General features: G+C 36.9%; 3 protein-coding genes across 5 annotated transcripts; all 3 read left to right on the top strand.

The window, feature by feature from the left end:
* Window positions 1-3,106: 3,106 nt before the first annotated feature.
* On the top strand, window positions 3,107-7,219 carry polr2j (RNA polymerase II subunit J). Its single transcript, XM_084414446.1, has 4 exons — window positions 3,107-3,305; window positions 3,975-4,064; window positions 4,152-4,326; window positions 6,573-7,219. Exons 1-4 carry the CDS (start codon window positions 3,253-3,255, stop codon window positions 6,606-6,608), a joined length of 354 nt encoding a protein of 117 aa, XP_084270572.1. The 5' UTR covers window positions 3,107-3,252; the 3' UTR covers window positions 6,609-7,219.
* Window positions 7,220-7,334: 115 nt separating this feature from the next.
* Window positions 7,335-10,170, top strand: alkbh4 (alkB homolog 4, lysine demthylase). Its single transcript, XM_084412790.1, has 3 exons — window positions 7,335-7,478; window positions 8,480-8,674; window positions 9,567-10,170. Exons 1-3 carry the CDS (start codon window positions 7,347-7,349, stop codon window positions 10,083-10,085), a joined length of 846 nt encoding a protein of 281 aa, XP_084268916.1. The 5' UTR covers window positions 7,335-7,346; the 3' UTR covers window positions 10,086-10,170.
* A 1,085-nt stretch (window positions 10,171-11,255) lies between these two features.
* Window positions 11,256-24,549, top strand: lrwd1 (leucine-rich repeats and WD repeat domain containing 1). Of its 3 annotated transcripts, none has more exons than XM_084414116.1 (16): window positions 11,256-11,345; window positions 11,967-12,048; window positions 12,914-13,148; window positions 13,263-13,382; window positions 14,372-14,518; window positions 14,646-14,738; window positions 15,249-15,731; window positions 16,723-16,852; window positions 16,953-17,059; window positions 18,646-18,853; window positions 19,728-19,800; window positions 19,923-20,063; window positions 20,174-20,277; window positions 22,625-22,783; window positions 22,976-23,085; window positions 23,465-24,549. In XM_084414116.1, the coding sequence occupies exons 1-16, from the start codon at window positions 11,288-11,290 to the stop codon at window positions 23,612-23,614; spliced, it is 2,400 nt and encodes a 799-aa protein (XP_084270242.1). In that variant the 5' UTR covers window positions 11,256-11,287; the 3' UTR covers window positions 23,615-24,549. The 3 variants fall into 3 exon arrangements, with proteins under 3 accessions (XP_084270242.1, XP_084270243.1, XP_084270241.1); XM_084414117.1 differs by having other exon boundaries at window positions 11,266-11,345; window positions 16,723-16,846; XM_084414115.1 differs by having other exon boundaries at window positions 11,266-11,345; window positions 16,723-16,861.
* Window positions 24,550-24,617: the final 68 nt, after the last annotated feature.

Genomic DNA, 24,617 nt, shown 5'->3' with positions numbered 1-24,617 from the left:
AATACAGTATCCTGACAAAGGGACGTTTCTTTTTTTACTTAGTTTATGTTTAGTATTTGTAATAGAGAAAATGTGTTGGGCCAAACAGGAAATAATTAAATGTAAATCTGAATATATACATTTAAATCTGAATATATTATAAGCCTGAATATGTAAATCTGAATATAATCATAACTATATATTCAGACTTACATTTATATATTCAGACTATACATTTATATATATTCAGGCTTATACACTATATATTCAGATTTGCATTCATATTTTCAGGCTTATAAACTATGTATTCAGATTTACATTTATATAGTCAGACTTACATTTATATATTCAGGCTTATAAACTATATTCAAATTTACATTAATATATTCAGACTTATAAACTATATATTCAGATTTACATTTATATATTCAGATTTATATTCTTATTTTCAGATTTACATTTATATATTCAGGCTTTTAAACTTATTCAGATTTGCATTCATATTTTCAGATTTATATTCATATTTTCAGACTTGCATTTATGTATTCAGATTTGCATTAATATATTCAGACTTATAAACTATATATTCACATTTACATTTATATATTCAGATTTATATTCATATTTTCAGACTTGCATTTATATATTCAGACTTACATTTATATATTCAGACTTACATTTATATATTCAGGCTTATAAACTACATGTATATATTCAGATTTGCATTTATCAAGCTTATAAACTATATATTGGGATTTACATTTATACTGTATATACAGATTTACATTTATATAACCATTTATATATTTAGATTTGTATATTCAGAGCTAGCCTATACAGTGAGGAAAATAAGTATTTGAACACCCTGCTATTTTGCAAGTTCTCCCACTTAGAAATCATGGAGGGGTCTGAAATTGTCATCGTAGGTGCTAAAAAAAAAAATCCAGAAATCACAATGTATGATTTTTTAACTATTTATTTGTATGATACAGCTGCAAATAAGTATTTGAACACCTGAGAAAATCAATGTTAATATTTGGTACAGTAGCCTTTGTTTGCAATTACAGAGGTCAAACGTTTCCTGTAGTTTTTCCCCAGGTTTGCACACACTGCAGGAGGGATTTTGGCCCACTCCTCCACACAGATCTTCTCTAGATCAGTCAGGTTTCTGGGCTGTCGCTGAGAAACACGGAGTTTGAGCTCTCTCCAAAGATTCTCTATTGGGTTTAGGTCTGGAGACTGGCTAGGCCACGCCAGAACCTTGATATGCTTCTTACAGAGCCACTCCTTGGTTATCCTGGCTGTGTGCTTCGGGTCATTGTCATGTTGGAAGACCCAGCCTCGACCCATCTTCAATGCTCTAACTGAGGGAAGGAGGTTGTTCCCCAAAATCTCGCAATACATGGCCCTGGTCATCCTCTCCTTAATACAGTGCAGTCACCCTGTCCCATGTGCAGAAAAACACCCCCAAAGCATGATGCTACCACCCCCATGCTTCACAGTAGGGATGGTACTCATCATTCTTCTTCCTCCAAACACGTTTAGTGGAATTATGACCAAAAAGTTCTATTTTGGTCTCATCTGACCACATGACTTTCTCCCATGACTCCTCTGGATCATCCAAATGGTCATTGGCAAACTTAAGACGGGCCTTGACGTGCTGGTTTAAGCAGGGGAACCTTCCGTGCCATGCATGATTTCAAACCATGACGTCTTAGTGTATTACCAACAGTAACCTTGGAAACGGTGGTCCCAGCTCTTTTCAGGTCATTGACCAGCTCCTCCCGTGTAGTTCTGGGCTGATTTCTCACCTTTCTTAGGATCATTGAGACCCCACGAGGTGAGATCTTGCATGGAGCCCCAGTCCGAGGGAGATTGACAGTCATGTTTAGCTTCTTCCATTTTCTAATGATTGCTCCAACAGTGGACCTTTTTTCACCAAGCTGCTTGGCAATTTCCCCGTAGCCCTTTCCAGCCTTGTGGAGGTGTACAATTTTGTCTCTAGTGTCTTTGGACAGCTCTTTGGTCTTGACCATGTTAGTAGTTGGATTCTTACTGATTGTATGGGGTGGACAGGTGTCTTTATGCAGCTAACGACCTCAAACAGGTGCATCTAATTTAGGATAATAAATGGAGTAGAGGTGGACATTTTAAAGGCAGACTAACAGGTCTTTGAGGGTCAGAATTCTAGCTGATATACAGGTGTTCAAATACTTATTTGCAGCTGTATCATACAAATAAATAGTTAAAAAATCATACATTGTGATTTCTGGATTTTTTTTTTTAGATTATGTCTCTCACAGTGGACATGCACCTACGATGACAATTTCAGACCCCTCCATGATTTCCAAGTGGGAGAACTTGCAAAATAGCAGGGTGTTCAAATACTTATTTTCCTATTACCTTATAGCCTATTCTCATATTGTCAGCGTTGCAGAAATGAAACAGAATCAAAGTGCAGCAGTCTCTATTTCCATATAAACTCCAATATTCACAAAACAGAATCTTAAGAACAGGAACAAGGACCAGGAAAAGAACAATCACATAAAACGACGTAGAATTGACAGCTTGAACCAAACACAGGGTTTAAATACACAGGGACTACTAATCAAATAAACGAGACAGCTGACATGATAACGAGATAGTAGATGAACAGGTGATAGGAATACAGACACACAGGGAAACATGAACTGACCACAGTAAAACTAGAAACAGGAAGGAACAGAACAGATCAAAAACTAACTCTAAACGTAAACAAACAAACACAAAATGCGACACATATAATCATGGTATAGCCTACATAAATATGGTAAATAAATAAATATCACTGCAGTAGGGTGTGAATGAATTATTGATCCATTTAAAATTTGTTTGATTGTTGCACAACCATGAAATTCTGCATATTTTTTGAATTACAGGTATGTTAAACAAATTGAAAATATAAAAAGTACGAAGAAATGTGCAAAGGAAGTAGGCCTACAAAGTCGAAAAGAAAACATTAGGTTTATTTTCAAACCATTTCCACTTGTGATAAAAAGAATCTTAAAAAAACACAAATGTTTAATACATTTACTATAAAAATAAGGTTGACATCTTTATTAGCCTTTATTGAGCGTCAGTATACTTTTCATCAGTAATTGATTTACGGCTTATCACTGCCCCCCAGCGGTCTTCACACAACACTGATTGGTCGTGTGTGAAACTGGCGTAGTGCGCATGCGCAGTGCAGTGTGCGTCCATTAGCAGGAGGAACGCTGCTGGGTTTCAAACAGGATGAACGCGCCACCAGCATTCGAGTCCTTTTTACTATTCGAGGGAGAAAAGAAGTAAGTGCAGTGAAACGCAATCTCTACTATTAAGTGATACTAATGGATAGTTGCCTATAATGAAACAAACAGTCAGCTGGAATACAGGAGGTAGCTTGCAAAGTGTTTAGCTTGTTGGCTAACGACAGATATTGTGAGCCCATCTGTAAAAAATAAAATTAATTAATAAAAAAAATTTAAAAACCAGTATTGCGCTTTTAAGCAGACATGTTCCACTTTTGGGGTGCCAGACAAGGCAAAATAAATAAATAAAATTATATATATATATAGAGAGAGAGAGAGAGAGAGAGAGAGAGAGAGAGAGAGAAACCATATAAACTGGAAAAAGGGTGTTCATGAAACTTACTAAACGTAGTCACATTTTCAAAAAGTACGGCATTAACAATTAAAAAAAAGTAAATATTGGCTCTGAGCCATTACTGAAGGACAGGTGGTAAGTCCTTGTATGTTTGTATGTATGTACACCACCTATATATTAAAGTTTTTGGATATTCTTTAGAATACCATGGTACATGTATGTGGTATTTAACCAATACTGTAGTATTTATCAAAGTATCACAATTATTGCCATCATTTTACCATGGTACCGCCACAGTACTCTTTGTAAATGAGTAAGAAAAAAAATATAGAAGCAATTGTCTAATATTCCTGCTCAACTTCCTTTTCCAGAATCACAATAGTTAAAGACACCAAGGTGCCGAATGCATGTCTGTTCACACTGAATAAAGAGGATCACACGCTGGGGAACATCATCCGCTCGTAAGTCTCTGATGGCCATACGTGTTTGAGTCGTTACTGGGACACTCTGCTGGTTTGTGTAATCGACCTGTGACATGTTTCCACAAGGCAACTGCTGAAGGACCCTCAGGTGCTGTTTGCTGGGTATAAGGTTCCTCATCCTCTAGAACACAAGATCGTGATCCGCGTTCAGACGACACCAGACTACAGTCCCCAGGAAGCCTTCACTAATGCCATCACGGATCTGATCAGTGAGCTGTCCCTGTTGGAGGAGCGATTCAGGGTATGTGTCGTGTGCATTGCATAACAGCTTTAAACTAACAAACAATCAATAATAAGTTATCAAATATACGATATGTTTAAATTCTTGTAGCAGTTCTGTTCCCCATGTACATATTATGTACTTATTATTGTTATTACAAGAACTGAGTTCTGAACTTTCAGTTGTATTTTTATTTGCTAACTTCTTATTGTATTACTGACTGCATACTTGTCTTTTATAATGTTTGAAATTTAAGCTAGTTTATTAGTTAGTTGTTCTTTAGGCTGTTCATGTTGCTCAGCTGCAGCAGAACGTTTTGATATCTAAATGTTTGACTGGAGGTTTATTTTTTTAACATATTGGAATCGAAAGTTAGCCTGGAAATCCAGACCTAAATCTGAAAGATTAATGGTCTGGCATCGAGTAATGAAAATCGGCCAGCTCGAGGGGCGGCACCAAGCATGCATTTGAAAATCTCACTGCACGCAATTGGATAACACTACGACCAATCACAACAAGCCCCATACCTTAGCTACCAGCGGAGCTAACTCGTAGATTAGACTCTTGCCGTATCCAGTCGGCAAAACAGCAAAAACGCCCTTCTTGCAAAGGAACGATTCGAGCGGCGTCTTCTGTTCCTCTTTTAGATAAAAAGCCAAGTCTAACTCGTTCATTGTAGCGGCCAAAGCCGTTTCAAACAACTGAGGGTTGTTCCATAAAACAAGATTAGAATACAAGCCAGGCTTATTTTGGTTAGTCAGACTTATTGTCGGTTGATTCTGTTTCATAAAGCCAACTTAAAATAGTTCGCACTCAGTTACTCTGGCAACATATGCTGGGAAACTAGCCTGGTCCAGGGCAGGCTAACTGTCAGGCTAAGCCTCAGTTGTTACACAGATCCTCTAACACTGACCAATAAGAACACAATGACTGACATTCTCTCATACCATTATTTGACTTAACCATTATCAGTCCAAAAATAAATATACAGTAAAGAAAATCAACTTAAATAAGGCTACAATGATAAATGAGACAATATAGACATAACAAACGTGTTAAATTGTATATTAAATGTTTGTTAATGTTGTTAAAATATATATATATATATATATATATATATTTTTTTTTACATAAACAATTGATAGTATACAATATAATTTAACGCGTTTGTAGGTCTATAGTGTCTCATTTATCATTGTAGCCTATATATATATATTATCCAGCTTTTATTTTTGTTTTGTGCCCAAGATTTAATTAGATAGTTTTAAAGATTTATGAATTCATTTCTCTCTGGTTTTATTTGGCAGCTGTAGTACATTTTTATGGTTATTAGAAGAACATTATAACATTACAATCTAAAAAAAAAAAGCTTATTAAAGCAGAAGTTAAAATCACAAATGTTTTACTGGTAAGATGAATCTGAGCTTAGTAATTGGCTATATTGCTTTATTTTATGGAATATTCTTTCATTTTAGAGTTGCACATATCTTTTAAAAATGTATACTTTTGCTCTTAATTTCACATTATCCTCTCCATAATGTACTGTATAAACTAAATCTAACCAAACATTCTTGCTTTCTCCAAAAAAACTATTATTGCTTTAAAAGCTGTAATTCTCAGCATTCTGAATAAGCATATATGTCATCTTTAAGTAGCTTAGGTCCTAAACCCAAAACTATATTTTGTATCTTTATTATATTTGGTTTCTTAAAAAATTCTTACCTGAATTACTTCTGTTCAATTTTTTTTTTTACATTATTTTAAGTATAAAATATATGAGTGTAATGAGCTATAAGTTCACTGCAACTTATCCTAAAGATAAATTATTATAATTAGAAGATATTTCTGGTGTTATAAAATATCGCATAGCCTATTAATTTATATCAGATACAACGATGTGATTGGTGCAGCTCGAATACAAGGCCATATTTAATGAGCATCATTACTCGACGCCAGAGTAAACTCACTGAGCAAACTCAACTTGTGCTCTCGCAAGAACTCTGGATTTCCAGGGTAATCGAAACATTTCGAATAGTAGACCCCAAAAACAAAATCAAGACTTTGTAAAAGGGCTCTTTAAGTGTCCCAAACTAAGCAAGCCAACGGTGACAGTGTCAGGGAACCTAAACTCCATCAGGTGACTGAAATGGAGGAAAAAAAACCTTGGGCGAATCCAGTTCTCCTCTGGTCAGTGAGGGCTGATGTGATTTGATTTTGCAGTACTCTGCATATCAGTCATGTTTACTAATTTACCTTTTTTCTTTTAGGTTGCCATCAAAGACAAGCAGGAGGGAATAGAATGAAGAACTGGATGACAACAACTTATACTCAACTAACTGAATTGCTACAATACTCCCATTTATTTATTTAATTTTTTTAAATTAGGGCTGTGAAACGATTTTTTGTTTACATAATATATGTGTGTGTACCGTGTATAATTATTTTGTATAAATAAAAATACACACATGCATGTATATTTTTAAGAAAAATGTGTTAGTTATATTTAAATGATATATAAATACATGCAAACATTTCTTAAATACATTCATGCGTGTGTGTATTTTTATATTTAAAAAAACAATTCTACACAGTACACACGCATATATTATGTGAACTCAAACTTTTATTTTGGATGCGATTAATCGTTTCACAGCCCTAATTTAAAAATGACAGCTGACAAGCTCTCAGGATAAATAATATAAGATCTTTAACAGCCTCTAACAACATTGAGGTTAAGATCTTTGGAGTTCCTCTTCCAATATTGTTTTTCTAACGAAGCATACTGGTATAATAAATCTTGGAACATTCTTTGAAAATGTTTCATTGCACATCAAGGAAAATTCCTCTTCAGCGCCCCACTTAATTGTGATGTACTTTATTTTTTGTTGTTAATAAATTGCCTTTTTTAATGAAATGCATTGATTTGTGATTTACGTGAGTCTTACTATTGTCGCATTGTTTCATGGGTTTGTGATACATGTGGCTTTTCGGGATGGGAACTGATAGGCCTTCAGTTGTTTTTGAGGGGACACATTAAAGTGATGCACAAACGTTGCTTGATGGCTGCCGGGTATTTTCCGAGTATAAATAACTGTGGTTGTAAAGGAATAAGAACATGTCTGAGGTGTGAGGCACAGAAGTCTGAACAACATTTACTGCAGAAGAATGACCTGGTAAGTCAACAACATTACGTTCAAAAGAGATTGCCTTGACGGCTGTAGTTTGCGCACAAATGAGCCGAAGTTGCACTCAGTCACAGTCAGCATTGAGTTCAACCGGATCCTCCATTTAATAAAATTCAGATTGTTCTACCTTGACTCTCAAAATTGTGTTACTAAGCTTTTCAAACTGTTCAAAGGTTTGAGCTCGGTAAGATTTTTTGCTTTGTTTTGTTATTTTAAGCAAAAGTCTCTTTTAAAGTAAATCAATAATACTGTAAAATATTATTAAGAAGTTAAATAACTCGTTTCTATTTGAATATTTTAAAATGTAAAGCTGAGTTTTCAGCATCATTACTCCAGTCTTCAGTCAGTATCACATGTTCCTTTTTAAATCATTCTAATTTGGTGCTCAAGAAACATTTCTTATTAATATCTATGTTGAAAACAGTTGTGCTGTTTAATATTTGTGTCAAAACCATGATGCATTTTTTCATAATTTTTTAAGATGAGACACTACATTCTATAACACTTTTTTTCATATATCTGTCAATTTTAGGATTTTTGGCTTTTCATAAAGTGTTTTTTTTTTAGACGAGTGGAAAGAAAACTTATTAAAAAATTATTCCTAAATCCAAAATCTCCAATGTAAAAACGTTTGACTGTAATTACATCAAAATTAAACAATTGGCTTTGAACCTGGCTTCATTTAATGTTCAGATTTTTGTACTAGAAGTTTATGCAAATTAGGTCATATTTAATTAGATATGCAAATAAAGCATTAGCCTATTTAAACATTTCAGAAAACTTGTAATACAATGTAATCAATTGCCTGGGGAAGTATGGTGATATCTATTAGTTTTTTTTTTCATCTGGGGTTAATAAAAAATTCGAAAGAACAGCATTTAATTAATCTTTTTTAACATTACATTGTAATCCCCCCCCCCAAAAAAAATCGTACTGCCCCAAAACTTTTGAACACCAAATGAAGTGTATATATATATATTCTATTGCAGATCCAATATGATTTCACCTATGATCCCGTGTCAAAGACAGCGGTCCGAGAGGAGGAGAGTGGCTCTCGACAGTCCTACGTGTTTCCTGGAATATTTTTGTGGGAGGATTTTGTGTCAGAAGATGAAGAGAGAGAGCTGATCGCCAGAATGGATCAAGACGTCTGGAGAGAATCTCAGTCAGGCCGGCGGAAACAGGTGAATAAGGGGAAAACACTGACACGGTGTACTAAGAAATAAATTCCTTCCACTTTTTATTCATCAGCACAGCAGCACATAATTTATGTAGTAAACATTGTATATAAGAATATATGATTTAAAGTTAAACCATTCATAAATCTGTCACAGAAAATTTTATAATTCAACCGTCATAACTGGTCACCGTTTTTTTTTTTTTATTCTAGTTTGAGGATTTGTTCAGTTTATTACAACAGTGCTGGTGTGTGAGATGCATTTTTAAAGAGGACCTATTATGCCCTTTCACAAAGTCTTGATTTTGTTTTTGGGCTCTGCTAGAATAGGATTTCATGCTTGAACGTTCAAAAACACATCATTTTTCTCATATTTGACATTGTTGCAGCACCTCTCTTCCCAGTCTGTCTGTAACACTCTATTCAGTTCCTGTCTCTTTGAAGCCCCTCCTTCTGAAAAGCACAGTGTGCTCTGATTGGTTGGCTGGACCAATGTGTTGTGATTGGTCAACCGCTGTAGAGCTTGTTTTGGAAATGTCACTCCCCTTACCATAACCATGAGTTTCGACATTACTAACGCAACTCAACCAAGCCTTGACCCCCTTTTTTTTTCTTTTTTTTCGTATGCCTTGAACGGGAATTATTTACATGAGAAATATTGTGATGTGTTCATTCCTTAAAGAAAACTCAAGACTACAATGGAGGCGTTTCAGGGATTTCAGAAACAGTGACACTGTACATTTACTGTAAAAGTTGAAAATGTAACAAAAAAAACATAATAGGTCCCCCTTAAAAGTTCAGAATTTCTATGTAATTTCTAAATTTAATATTAGGTTATAAAAGTTGTAAAACGGTACTATTGTAATAACATCCAAATAACAGTATATTTATATCCAAAGGACTTTGGGCCAAAGGTGAACTTCAAAAAACGGCGTGTCCGTGTGGGAGACTTCACTGGCCTGCCTGCTATCAGTCGCCCCCTGGTGGACAGGATGTCACAGGCTCCTCAGTTGGCCTCCTTCAAACCAGTAGAGCAGTGCAACCTAGACTATGATCCCGTCAGAGGCTCTGCTATTGACCCTCACTTGGATGACAGCTGGCTGTGGGGAGAGCACCTGGTCACCATTAACCTGCTCTCGGACACTGTCCTCATGATGAGTTTAGATGGAGGCTGGGGAGACATGGAGCACGGGGAGGTGAGAGTGGCTGTGCATTTACCACGCAGATCATTGGTCGTACTCTACGGAGAGGCACGTCACCGCTGGAAACATGCCATCCACAGAAAAGACATTCACGGGCGCAGAGTGTGCAGCACCTTCCGGGAACTGTCTGCTGAGTTTCTACAGGGAGGAGAGCAGGAGAAACTGGGCTCAGAGTTGTTAGATAAAGCACTGAGCTTCAAGGGTGCACCTCTATAAGCTTAGATAAGTGAATGTAGCTTCAGTTTTCCTTGCACACAACTGTAAAGTGATTCTTAATTTAAATAAAGGCATATTCTTTTTACTCACTGTTATGTTATTTTGTGAAAGAATAATGGTTATGAGCTGCAATTATTTCTAACTAATTTAATGATTCCCTTATATGTTTAGAGCAATCTAAATCATATTTTTTGGGTGTGTTTCAAACTCATGATTATGAAAACATTTCCTGCATAAAGTAATCCAAAAAGTTGTCCTGAAACGGAAGATTTCAGTGTAGGGCGGGACTTGATTTTGTTCATCAGGAATTGATTGGATGGTTGTGGTTTGCTATCGCTGTGATGTCATGTGAGTGACAGGTTGTCCCGCCCTCGAGCCAGTAAACGCATCATCAGAGAAGAGAGGAGATGAAGGTGGAAGAAGGAGGGGAAGTTACTTTTAGTCATGATTGTGAGGGCACATAAATATAAAAAAATAATGATGTGCATGAATAAATCATTTATAATAAACAAATTCTCCATTTTGATTTTATTGTGACTTTAAATGTTTTAGCAAAGCTGCACTATTAGGGATATTGTGATGTGTTCGTTCCCTAAAGAAAACTCAAGACTACAATGGAGGCGTTTCAGGGAGTTCAGAAACAGTGACAGAATTCAGTAATATGTGAGTTTAAACTTCACATTAAAAGATTAATTTATGTAGTTTGACATTTCTTTTGGGAATTGTAAAAAGCCTTTACATTAAATTGATAACTTTTAAGAAATATTTTTGATTTGGTTATTATATCAGTGGTTCTCAACCTTTTTTACTCCAAGGCACTCCTTTGTCTGAGACAATATTTGAAGACCCTCCTATCTAAGCTGATATGTACCTTTGGTACTACTATTGTAATAAATACAAATAACAGTTTAATGTTGTACATCTTTTAGTTTCTAAAAGAGTTTTAATTAAGATTATATTAACTTATTGGGGCCCTTGGAAGTTTGCCCACTGGTTGAGATTCACTGGTTTATATTTATGTTCTAAGTGTGCTTGAAATGTTACTCTCTTTTTTTTTCAGTTATAATTGCACGTTCAGGTTTTCTGACTACAATGCCACACTCAATATGGCGGAATGATGACGCCAAAACCAACTTGTACGTCACAGCTGGTCAAAGGTCATTTGTATTTTCCCGGGAAAACGATCTGACGTTCTAATCCACATGACCTCGTGTGTATTTACATTTAACTCAGATTTCTGGCCCCGCGTGTACGTGAGAGGTAAGCTGTGTAAATCGCTTTGAGCACCAATAAAATATTTTTTACTCTAACGTCTGTAAAACACAACGTTTATTTAACACAACTAAACTCAACAACACAATAAACATGCAAAAAAACGCAGAAAGGAGTTGAGCAGTCATAATCAGTTAACAAATACGTAATAACTGATGCACAATATATGCAGCATCGTATTTATGATTTCAAAGTTGCCTTTCAAAGTTGATTTTTACCAACAATATTGCTTTGTGTGAGTAATATGTGATTTTAAACTTCACATTAAAATTAATGCAAGTTTTGATTGATTTATATATTTTGACATTTATATTTGGGAATTATAATGACATATTTTTCTTTGTTTACTTCGCATTTTCCAGTATTTGCGGAATGTAAATGATGTTGCTCTCTAGTCTCTACAAAGGTTTCACTGCAATCTCCTGTGTTCAGAGCCCTCATAGGGTGTGAATAGACCACTTGTCCTGTGTCATTACATATCAATGCAAGTTTCTGACACCTAAACGCCCAATAGCTAGAGATTTACAAAGTGTCTGAAACCTGCAATCATTCCAGCCCACCTTTATAAGGTCTGATTAAACACAATACCCACACTTTCACTGTGTGCAGCCATGGAGAAGATAACAGAGAAGATACTGCTGGAGAAAAGCTCTCCAAAGGCCAACAAACTGGACCAGATCAAGACCCTCAAGTAAGAGTTTGTGATTTCAAGGCACACTATGATGTGTTTTGGTCTGTCAGTCAAAAGTTATTTTTTAATAATAATTACAATGTTTTTGTCTAATGCTCACCAAGGCTGTGTTTATTTGAGCAAAAATACAGTAAAACAGTAATATTGTGAAATGTATTCCTGTGACGTCACTACTCCAGTCTTCAGTGTCACATGATCCTTCAGAAATCATTCTAATATGCTGATTTGCTGCTCAAGAAACATTATTATTATCAGTGTTGAAACTTTGGAAACTTACAATATACTACCTTTTAAAAGTTTAAGTTAATAAATTAATACTTTTATTCAGCAAGTGTCTGTTAAATTGATTCAAGTGACAGTAAAGCCATTTATAATGTTACAAAAGATTGCTATTTCAAATGCTGTTCTTTGAACTTTCTATTAATCAAAGAATCTGGAAAAAACATATCAGAGTTTCCAGAAAAGTATTAAGCAGCAAAACAGTTTTTTTTTTCAACATTGATATCAATAAGAGCCATTATTAATAATTGAGCACAAATAATAATTGATAATAACTGCGGAGTAATTCAGCATATTATACTGAGTAATGATGCTGGAAATTCAACTTTGCCATCACAGGAATAAATGACATTTTAAATTATATATAAAATGGAAAACACATGTGTTAAAATGTAATAATATTACTGTTTTTACTGTATTTTTGATCCAATAAATTCAGCCTTGGTGAGCAGAAAAGACTGAGCTATCAAAAAAAACATTAATAAATCTTAATTTGACTGCCAGTGTATTAAAAGAATAAAAACATTTGAATGTCCATAGGTTTGTAAAATATATGATCTGATATATGCGTGTATTCTCTGCTCAGTCTCTCACGCATGGGTCTGAGGAGCGAGGATCTGCCTGTGCCTCTGCTGTCTAAACTCTGTAGTCTAGAGCAGTTGGATTTGTCCGGGAACATGTTGCAGGAGATTCCCAAAGGCCTCTGTCTACCCTGCCTGAAGATCCTGAACTGCTCAAACAACGAAATGGAGGATGTGACATCACTGGAAGCCCTGAGAAACATCGAAGAGCTTAGACTAGAGGACAACCTCTACCTCACAGTGAGAATCACACTTTCAACCCTCATATTTATTTGAAATCAGAGCATCATCAGTGGCGTTTGTTGACACTATCAATCTTGCTGTCTCTATAAATTGTTTACTTTTTTTTTTAAGGTCAATGATGAACACAAAGTGATCTTCCTGTTGCCTAGACTGAGGATGTTCAATGGGAAGGATATCAGCTCTACGGCACATCACATTCGCCATGGCAGCACTGAGATCCTCAGGAAGAGGGTGAGAACTAACTTTTACACGTATTCATATCATTGTCACCCGTTGCCCTGTTTACACCTGGTGCTAAGATGTGTTTTTGTCGATCGAATCATAAGTAGACGAGGGAGACACATTCCCGTTTACACCTGGGGCCAGTTGCATAAACATAGCCATTATGTTAAGACTGTGTCTTAAGAACTAGTATGATCAACTAGAAGTTAGTTAGGGGTAATCAGTCTTACTGTTCGGTGTCAAATTAGACCAATCTACGTTTTTTATGTTACTGACTTTAAAAAGTTATAAAATTGGATGGCTAACTTGTAAGACTAGTCTTAACAGTTTATGCAACTGGCCACTGGTGTTTTAATCTGTCTCTTTTGTCCACTTTCAACTACTTCTGTCCTGATTTCTTCGAGGGGAAGGTCTATGGGCGGGTAAATGTATGAGTTTTTTCAGATCTTTCGATTTAATGGACAAAATACTGTAAGCTTGTGCAATTTACACGTCGGAGACGACGGAAAAACATGCTCTGACAGCCGAAAGACCAGCCAAACGCTGTGAGTGTGTGTTAGAAATCAGGAATGGTGAGAGAACATTGTGCTTGGTACGTTTTTCGTCTTCAAACCAAACTTGGGTCTCCAGCCGACAAAGTTTAAATCCAGTCTCGCTAGTGCGCTTCCCATAATCGTTACACATTAGGTCAGTAGGCGGAGAGTAGACGGCCTTTTGTGGCTATTTGAACACATGAGCGTTTACACTACGAAATCAGTCCAGTCTTTTGCATTTTCGACTACCTCTGGAAGTGGTTAAAAGTGGACAAGCTTAAAACATTTTAGACCCCGTTTACACCTGTATTTAGTGTCGCCCACTTGTGATCCAAACGCCAAAACGCATCTTAATACCAGGTGTAAACAGGGCTTTGTTACTTGTAATTTCAGTTAGTTTGTATATTTTTAAAGATCCCATGAAACTGCTATATTATTTCCTCATTGTTTTTTGTCCACCCTCAGGTGATTGGTTTGTGGGAACGAAGCTTCAGTCTCCCTGATCCCGTCACGGCACAGAGTCTGGCTGCTGTGGAGAAGAGTTTTGTCAATGCTGCCTACAGCGAAATCAAATACGGCCCCAGTTCCTTGAGCGATTACACAAAGTTTAGGGTCGGTACTCTTGTGTGTTTATTGCGTTCACTGGGTCCTCCTGACGCAGATCTTTGCGTTAATAGAGCCTCTATATTGCTGTGTCTCTGTGGTTGCATTTTAACTCATTTTGTTTTTGCTTTTTAAGCTTGAAATTATTGCAAAGGAATATTTGAAGTCACTGACCTGCAGTGAAGAAGGAAGCAAAGTCCAAGACGTCACTCCAACAAAGGAGAATGAGGTAAAGACAGTGGCCTAATTTTTTCGATTTAAAACCAAATCAAATCAAAATATTAATGGTACAGTTTAATGAACCTTTTGACAAAATATAATCACACACACACGTTTCTTACCTCGTCACATTCAGTTTTGAATGACATCATTATTTAAATGATAGCATATTTTCAATTCAAAATGGTGAAATTACAATGAAAAAGAGGTGCATCACTGTATGTTACTGTGGGTCATTAAACATATCCATCTTATCACGCACGCACTCTTTCACTGTGAAAACTAAAACCATATGCTAATAAAGTATGAACTATCAATCAGACGACAGAAGGCATGTAGTAGATTGTGTACAAGTTTTTCAGCAAATTTTGATCATGTTGATCATTTAGAGGCTTTAGAAATTTGCGTATGAAATATAATACTATAGGCTTTATAGAGATAAAATGTTTTTTTTCCATCCCAGGTGATAATTGGATAGAAGTTAAAGAACATATATATTTCATTGTTTTACACAACACAGACTCCTACAGAGAGAAAGACTCGTGATCTTGGTGGTAACAGTATCACAAGTCCTCAGAAAAGAACCCGAAACATCACCGAGGTGTCTGCAGAGGCCAGTCCACGAAAGTCAAGTCGCTTGGCCAGTGCAGCTCCGGTTGAGGCTAGTCCACGAAAATCCACTCGAGTGCTGAGCACTCCACAGAAAACTGACCCTGGATTGTCCAGCCCCAGAAAGCGTGCCAGAATGACCAGCACGGACTCTCCTGAGGGAAGTCCGAGGAAATCAAGCCGCCTGGAAAATATTTCTCAGAAAGTTGTTAGCAAAACTGAAAGCCCCAGAAAAGCTTCAAAGAGGCCAGACATCTCTACGCCCACATCAAGGCCGGCCAAACGCGAGAGTCCGATGAAAACGGCTAAAGATCAGACTACAGCTCAACAAAGCAAACAGAACACTGCCAACACTCCTCGGAAAACTACCAGAATCAAACTCCATGTTCCTCAGGTGGGTCAAAGACATGGCGCTTTTTTTTTTTCTTTGTTTTTGGGATCTACTGGAATGGGTTTTTATGCTTGAATGTTCAGAAAACACATCATTTTTTCACATATTTTACATTATTGCAGCATCTCTCTTCCCAGTCTGTCAGGAACGCTCAGTTTAGTTAATAGGATAGTTAATAGTTAAAGGATACATTAACAATGACTTGAAGTGTGTAAAACACACTTTTAATCATCTATGATGAGAAATTAAAAAAACGTGCTGAATTCTAATAAAAAAAAGTCAAGGTCTTCAGATTATCATTAGAAGAATACAATTCTTGAAAACCGTAAGTAGTTTTAAGTATATTTCAGCATGTATTACTATTTGTTTTAAAACAAAAGCATTTTTTTTAAACATTTGGTTAAAATTTACATTTATAACTTTTTATGCCAAATTAAAGTCATGTGGTGTGACCAACATGCAGAGAAAAAATGCAGATAATTTGACCTTTTTTGTGACAAGGTAAGGTTGGGTTAGGTTGTAAAACATCACGTGGCTTAACCCCCCATTTAATGATATTTATTTATACATAAATAAATAATTTCTGATATTTGTAAAATACCTTGAAAATAGTTGTTGAAAATATTTAGTCATAGTTTTAAGGTGTAATGAAAATTTGGCATTACAGTTACTTTTTACTTAGACCACATGACATTTTTAGAGTCATCAAATGAAAACATGAATACAAAACATGTATTGTAACAATTATTTTTTATCTCAGACACTCCTATTTGTTGTTTTTTAACTTTAATCAGCTTTCTGACCATGGTTTTGGTCTAAACAATTTCCTTATTGCTCCAGATTATTTTTATTTGCATATCTATTGCCACTGAATCACTCAGTTGTGCTTTCCTATTATTGCTTTTACTGTATTTGTATTCCGTTTACTGTTGATTGCTCATCACACAGTCATTAGCGCATCATTAATGTGCGTCTCTCTCCCCTGCCGTTCCAGGAGCCGGTGCGTCTGCAGCCGTTCCACGTCCTGCAGTGTCACAGTCGACAGGACAGTCCAGACGACTTCAGCACGCAGCTTTGGGCCTGTGCGTTTGAGCCCGCGCAGGAATGCAGTGGTGGTGGTGGTGGTGAGCAAGGTCAAGTCATTCAATGAAATGAAATCAGCTGTGCTGTATGCTTGAATGCGTTATTGATCTGATACGTCTGCCATTGCTTTTAATCTGTTAGATATCAGAGATGTGTCTCGGACAGTTGCCACATGTGGAGGGGAAACTTTGTGTGTGATTGACTGTGAGTCAGGACATGTGCTGAAGAAATACAAGGTTCCTGGTGAGGTTAGTGCAAAGAAGTTCTGTACAATACCGTCTCTTTCCACCAGGTGGCTGTGGTGTCGGCCAATCAGTTAGAGTTCTCAACGGGCCTGAAAATAACGACCCGACCCGACCCGGCCCGTGGCTTTTAAAGCCCGGACCCGATGTAACACGACACATCAACATGAATTATCTGCCCGAACCCGGCCCGCGGCCCGACGCCCCGTCGGATTTTTTTTTTCTCATACACGTATTATCATGACCAGCAGACGGAAATTCAAATCAACCTTTAATGTTCACGCCTTTTAACAATACAAACAACTGAAACAATAAACTTTAAATATATAAATAGGCTGTAGTAGCGACGGTGAATTCACCTGAGGCAAGTTTACTTTTTACCAACTCCATCTTCTTCTCCAGGCTAAAGGCGTGCACGCAGCGGCGTCAGGTCTGCCCCCGCCCCTCTCCGTGATGCGCTTGCACGCAGCAGCCAGACTTTCTTTACGGTGAACAGCAGCGATGATTAATAATTTTTTTTTTTTTTTTTTTTTTTCACTGACTGGAAAAGATTAAGCCCGAGGTCCGACCCGACCCGAGTCATTTGATTATATTTTCGACCCGAACCCGGCCCGAACCCGCGGGTCCCGTCGGGTTTGTCGGGCCGACCCGACCCGTTGAGAACTCTACAATCAGTTTTCTATTTCACATAAATGAGACACGGAATACACTGGCTATTCAGACAATCATATCTCAGTTCTGCTGTCTGCATTATACAGTATGTGCATGTGCACAGTATGCAAATATTCCATATGCATTGAATACCTGAGTTCAGTTCAGTATTCAACAGAGCAGACTTTGAGAAATGTTTTTCCCACAATGCAATGCACACAACTTGATGGTCCATTTGTAGTGAATATACTAGGGATTTTTTTCATAACCAATACTGATTATTTGAATGTTTATGTAATATTTAACTTTTTTTTTTAATTCGTATCACAACCAAAAAACAACAAAAAAGCACAAAAACAACAATAACGATCAAATTAACAACAGGCTAAATAAATCTAATGTTTTCAAGGGAGTTGATCAGCTTTACATAATTATTATCATTCAGTTTAAAATATAGTTTACACTTAGGCTATAGAATAAAGACAACTAGTTCACTGGAATACATTTTCAGGAAAGCAACGATCAAAACAGTAAATATTAAATAAATTACATTTGAGTCTTAAGAATGGCATGTTAACAGAACAAAATATTATATAATATTATAAATGGCAGTTTTGCATGCAATTCTTGAAATGTTTATTGATGGATCCATATTACCAAATCAATATCTGATAAAGGATGCTTAAAAATGCTGGTGGGATGTTGGTAAAACCAATCTCTCAAGCATACTGGAAGTTATTAAGTTATTACTGAAATTTATGCTTACTGATCCCATATACTTTTTTTTTTTTAATACACAGTGTATACAGTACTGTATACCATTGTGAGCAGCCACTGACAAACTATTTCCATTTTCTTTGGTTTGATCTCACAGAATCCAACCTAGCCTGTCTGCATCCAGTGCCTTTAAATTCAGTGTTGCATTCCCTGTTGTCTTGCAGGAGTTCTTCTCACTAGCATGGTCCACGGTGCTGATGTCCAGGACAGGAGGCTCTTCCCGACCCTGTAATATCCTGGCTGCTGGGGGAAAGAGGGGTCTTGTAAAGCTCATCCATCCCAGAGTCAACCTGGCGTTCGGAGAGTTTCGCGCCAGTCGTCGTGCCATTTCCATTATGCGCTTCAGTCCACGCAACGCTAGCTTTCTCTTCAGTGAGTGAAACAAACCGTTAATACAATAGGGGCTTTCACCGGTGGAACGTTTTCATAGTTCCTATAACTATTGGCGGAAGTACACACTTTTTGGCATGTTCGCACTGCAGGAACTGGGAATGATTTTAGTTATAGGAACGCCTTTTGGGGGAACTAAATTAGCTCCTACTTCAGATTAGGGTCTAACTAGCACTATAGGAACTACCAGCGATGTAAGTGTACGTTGATTGGCCGACGTATACCATATGAAACACCAGCACATGCCATTTAAAAAAAAAAACATATAAACACTGTTTACATATACCATGGCGGGAGGAGCAAACGACAGACACAGTGGGTGTGGCCTCCCTCCAATAAGGGAAAGAAGTGTCCAATGGGAAAAAGTGCCTCCCTCTTCATTCTGGGATGTGAGGGGCGGCAGCTCTCTTCTGTAGCAGCTCAGTTTCCCTGGGACCGCAGCGTTTAAGGGGCAGGGCCCTCTCTCACACCCACTACAGTCGGGAACCTGGCGAAGGCCGGCAATTTAAGGATTGCCGGAGTCCAGGCACTTCACAACCTTAACGCTAAGGAGTTGTTGACATTGTTAAATATTGCGCTTAAATGATGTAGCTGTCGACCGGCTTAAGTCGCTTCAAAGTTCCTACTGGCGGTGCGAATGCAACCATGAAAATGGCCCTAGGGGAACACATTGCCACCAATGGTCTCTATGATCAATTTAGGCTTACAGTGCTTTTGGGAAACCGCACCCCTGATGGCTAGTTCCTATAACTGAGTTTCTAACTACCTGGTGCAAAAGCCCCTATGAGACTAATTGAATTACAACTTATTTGAGCTATATAGACATAACTAAAAATCACTTTGTTTCTATTTACAGCTGGAACGTATGAAAATAAGATCTTTTTGTGGGACATTGGTGGACTGGATCGTGATTACAACTTTAAAATCAGGTTATTTATTATTTATTTTCCTGTAATTTGTGTGCTGCATTTATGTTCAAAAGCATTTACATTTCATTTTTAAACTCTACCGCACTTGTCCATAACTGTTGTATTTCTTCTATTACCCACAGTAAGCTGTTGGTCCTGGAGACGTGCTCCACTCCTCTGCATGTCTCTCTGCTCCCCGCGTCTCCAGACACACACCTTCTCTCGGCCTGTGATGACGGGCTGTATGTGTTTGACATCCAGCTCAGTAAAAACACACAGAAGAGGTTTGAGATTTCCATCAGTTCAGATATTATCATCCCTCTGCAGATTAATCTGTGTGGCAAAGAAAAAAAGTTTCTTTATTGAAATTCACTTTGCTTTTTTTTTTTTTCAGAAATGAGGAGATGGAGGTTGTGTTTCCAATCTACAAGAAAAACGACAAGAAAAACACATACCGGACTATTGACGGACTGAGCTTCCTCTCAGATGATATAGTGGGTGAGTAAATAAGAAGAAAAGTACAGGACTAGTTGACCAAAGAATACATTTAATATATAATGTATATTTTAGGTGGATTATTATTGATGAATCATTATTATTACTTTAATACTTGGTATATAATTCTATATTTAAATGATTAATAATTGTTATTACTGATGTTGTTGTTGTTACTATTATTCACTAAATATATCATTTTAAACATATTTGTAAAAATAATTTCAAGGTCGTCATTTTTTTTCTGGACATTTTGTACCTGTACATTTTCCATTTACAATTGTGCCTAGTATAAGGCTAGGCATATTATCTTTGAAAGTGACTCTTAAAGGGATAGTTCACCCAAAAATGAAAATTCTGTCATTAATTACTCAAGACTTTCGTTCATCTTCGAAACTCTAAGATATTTTGATGAAATCTGAGCGCTTTCTGTCCCTCCACTGACAGTTATGCAACTACCACCCTGATGCTTTAAAGGGGTGATGAACTGAGAAATCAAAATTTACTTGAGCTTTTGACATATAAGAGATCATCATACTATAATAATATCCTGTAAGTTTCAGAACTGAAAACTACCTTGTTAGTCCAATAAAAGCTTTTATAGACATCAGGCTCAGCAAACGACTCGTTTTTCAAAGTGGGGAACTATGACGTCAAAGAGGATAAAACACCGCCTCCACAAAAGAAGATCAACGCCTACTTCAACACGGCCTGTTTAGCCCCGCCCACTGATTCGCCCAAACATGCTAAATAACATAGGACGACATGATGATTGCTTACCGGATCGAGCTACTTCCAAGCAATAAACCAATAAACATGCTGTTTACTAAATATTGTGCAGTGCCTGGTTGTGGAAGAAGACAGTCTGCATAAGCTTCCTTCGGATTCCAGCATGGTTAAACTTTATTAAATCAGTCAATCACAATTTCCCGACACGGATCTGCCAGCAACATGTAAGTAACCATGTGTACTCTATAATGCCTGATCTGCGATCAGTGGTTTCTGTGTAATTATTCAAGTTCAGATTCTCTTAAAATCGTTCAATACTGTTTATGCATCAGTGACTAAATGATCAACTTCACATAATTTCTCGTAGTATTATGAAAATAATCCTTTTTAAACTGTTATTAAATTAGATTAAATCAGAAAGCGATCAAAGAACGATCCCTTTCCATTCGCCCAAGCTGTCAATCAAACAGCACAGCGCGAGCCGCGAGAGCTTATCTGGACACTTACCAAACAAAATAATGACACTGTTACACTACACAACGAAGCTCTTACTGTGTATTCACATCGTGTTTGCATTGTGATTTGGTGTAAGCATTTGTGAGAGTGCAAAAATTGCGTTGCAATGATAAGATCTTTATTCACGCGATCAACAGACTGTCTGTCATCTGCTCAGTCAAAGCTCATCATGCTGCAACCTTTCATGTGATGGAATAGATTTAAATATAATGCTTTAAACGATACTTTTCACGATTTGTTAATCTCGATAGCTGTAATAGTAAAAACGTAGTAACAGTTTTCGAGAGAGTTCATGTAATACTAGCTATTTCATATGCAAGCATGTCAGCCAATCACAGCAGTGGGCGATTGCACTGCAGTCTCACAGCAGACACGCCCCTTAAAACGGAGCGTTCAAATCTGAGCCTGAAATCAGGCTTGGAAAAATGGCTTTTATTTATAAATTATGACAATTTTTGATGTAAAAATCATACTAACATTATAAGGGCACCCCAGGAAACATTATAAAATAATAAAACAATCCAGTTCATGACCCCTTTAAAATGTCATAAAGAGATCGTAAAACTAATCCATATGAATTGAACGGTTTAGTGCAAATTTTCTAAAGAGACTCAGATGACTTTATGACACACATCAGTTGTGGTAAACGTAAGCTCAAGTTTGTTCGCTTGACGTGCGAGAACCAGTGAGGTTCATTCTCGTGTTACGCAGCATGTTTGAGCTTCCGCAAGAACCAATGAATAAATGTCAATAAAAGCCTAAATTCAATCTGTTCATCATATCAAGCGATTGTGTCTCTTCAAAAATATTGGACTAGTTTTATGATCTCTTTATGAACCTTTTGAAGCAACAAAGTGACTGTGAATGGAGGGATAGAAATCTATCAGATTTCATTAAAAATATCTTTATTTGTGTTCTGAAAATGAATGAAAGTCTTACAGGTATGGAACGACATGAGATTTTTAAATGACTCGATTAATGTGGATTTTTTTACAATTTCCTTATAAACATTTAGAATTTTCATTTTTGGGTGAACTATCCCTTTAAAACGTTTTGTGGCCTTTATATTGAAGGCAGTAATGATGGTTGTCATTTCTCCTCCCAGCGTCCAAGAGCCACATGCAGGGCTCTATCTACCTGTGGAGCTGGAGAGCTACACGGGCATCTTGGAATGGCAGAAAGAAAGAGGTGGCAGCTGTTGTTCTGGCAGAGCTGCAGTGGTCCAGCACTGAGATCCCATACCTGTCTCTAGGCACCTGTCCAGGTATTCATGTTCTGTCTATATAAATGTCATATGGTCAAATATATATAAAAAAAAAAAAAAAAAGTGAGTATAAATATGCAGAATCTGTCTGGGCAGTGCTCAATAATAATGTACCAATCACGGGTGAGATTTGTATGCATATATGCAGAAAATCTGAAGGCAAAACTGATGTGTGATTGTTTTTTCTTGTAGGTTATGGTTATGTGGTGTGTGGGGATGATCAAGGCAGACTATGGATGTACCATATCACAGACACCATGATGGAAAACTTCAAGAGTGGAAAAACGATTTCAGCCACTGAGGTAAGTTAACCATTGCTGGGTTAGCGATACGGTACGGATTTAATGATAATATGTAGGGCATGCACTGAAAAAAAAGGGGAAAAAAAACTATAAATAATAACGTCCTACTGAACTGGTTTTATTCAAGTCAAAAATATTATACAATATTGCTGAATCAACCTAAATGCATTATTTTATACCAACAAAATTAATTTTTATGGGTTAAATCAAGTAAGCAATAGCCACCACTTTTTGGTGTTTTGTTTGTCAAGTTTTCTCTAAATAAAACTAAATCATTTAAGAAAGTGTCAACATGTCAACTCTAGAGGAGTGATTGTTGTCTATGGTTGTATACAGAGCTCCTGGATCTCATCTTCCTCTTTTGCTTGTGTTATTTCAGGTGCTGGAGTGGCCGTCACCGGTTCGAGCTGGAATGGGTTCATTAGAGGGGCCTTCTATCAACAGCATTGCCATGGATCCTGATCTACATTACTTAGTTGCCCTTACTGACAAGAATATGGCTGTGGTTTGGAAGAGAGAGAATCACTGAGGAAAAAGAGATGTTCAGTTGCTGGCAGTATTTCACCTTATTCTGAACTCGACTTGAATTGAGATCATGATTGTTTGAGGAGAGCAGGAGTTAAAAAGAAAATGAAGACTTCACCTGTTTTTAAGACTTATTGTCTCAAAGAGACAGAGAAAGACTAATTTAGCCATCGTGTAAATTGTTCCTTTTCCACTTTTACTAGTTTTAGTAGGTAGAAGGCAATTGTAATTGCAAACTCATTCATAATTTTTTCAAAACAAATATTAAAGGGGACCTATTATGCCATTTTTCAAAGTCTTAATTTTGTTTTTGGGGTCTACTAGAATAGTTTTTCATGATTGAATGTAAAAAAAAAAGAATTGCGCTTCTCAAAAGCAACGTAAGCCTAGGAAGATCGTAGAATCTTACGATCTCTACGATCAACTTAGCTTACGATGCTTTTGAGAAGCGCAGCCCTGTTTAGTTCCTGTCTCTATGAAGTCCCTCCTTCCGAAAAGCACAGTGTGCTCTGATTGGTCGGCTGGACCAGTGTGTTGTGATTAGTCATCCACTTCGAGTGTGTTTCAGAAATGTCACGCCTCTTAATGTAACCGCACATATGCCTTGGGTGGGAATTATTTAAATGAGAAATACTGTCATGTGTTCGTTCCCGAAAGAAAACTCAAGACTACAATGAAGTGTTTCAGGGAGTTCAGTAACAGTGCGCACTGATATAGAGAATAACTCCCTTTGGAGTGACTTTGAGCTTTGTATCTTTGCAGATCTTTTTCATGCGCAAACAGCAACAATACACACTAAAGAAAGATAAAAATGTACAAAAGCATAATAGGACCCCTTTAATTTCAGAGAAAAGATTGTCAGAAAATAATGACAAAACAGGACTTTTTATATTTTTGTTTTAATGAATAAACTGGTGTCATACACCATTTTCTTATTTACATGACTCTCATTCATGCTTCACACTTCATGTTCATAGGACATGTTCACAATCTGACTAGTTGCTAAA

The sequence above is a fragment of the Rutilus rutilus genome (genome assembly GCF_951802725.1).
Source record: "Rutilus rutilus genome assembly, chromosome: 7".
Lineage (NCBI taxonomy): Eukaryota > Metazoa > Chordata > Actinopteri > Cypriniformes > Leuciscidae > Rutilus > Rutilus rutilus.
This window is presented reverse-complemented; position numbering and strand designations above follow the sequence as displayed.

Coding starts and splice junctions, on each gene's coding strand:
- polr2j (XM_084414446.1), top strand. CDS start 3,253: ATGAACGCGCCACCAGCATTCGAGTCCTTTTTACTATTCGAGGGAGAA. Junction 3,306..3,974: donor CTATTCGAGGGAGAAAAGAA/GTAAGTGCAGTG, acceptor TTCCTTTTCCAG/AATCACAATAGTTAAAGACA. Junction 4,327..6,572: donor TGTTGGAGGAGCGATTCAGG/GTATGTGTCGTG, acceptor TTTTTCTTTTAG/GTTGCCATCAAAGACAAGCA.
- alkbh4 (XM_084412790.1), top strand. CDS start 7,347: ATGCACAAACGTTGCTTGATGGCTGCCGGGTATTTTCCGAGTATAAAT. Junction 7,479..8,479: donor TACTGCAGAAGAATGACCTG/GTAAGTCAACAA, acceptor ATTCTATTGCAG/ATCCAATATGATTTCACCTA. Junction 8,675..9,566: donor AGTCAGGCCGGCGGAAACAG/GTGAATAAGGGG, acceptor TTATATCCAAAG/GACTTTGGGCCAAAGGTGAA.
- lrwd1 (XM_084414115.1), top strand. CDS start 11,288: ATGACCTCGTGTGTATTTACATTTAACTCAGATTTCTGGCCCCGCGTG. Junction 17,060..18,645: donor AATACAAGGTTCCTGGTGAG/GTTAGTGCAAAG, acceptor GTTGTCTTGCAG/GAGTTCTTCTCACTAGCATG. Junction 23,086..23,464: donor AAACGATTTCAGCCACTGAG/GTAAGTTAACCA, acceptor GTGTTATTTCAG/GTGCTGGAGTGGCCGTCACC.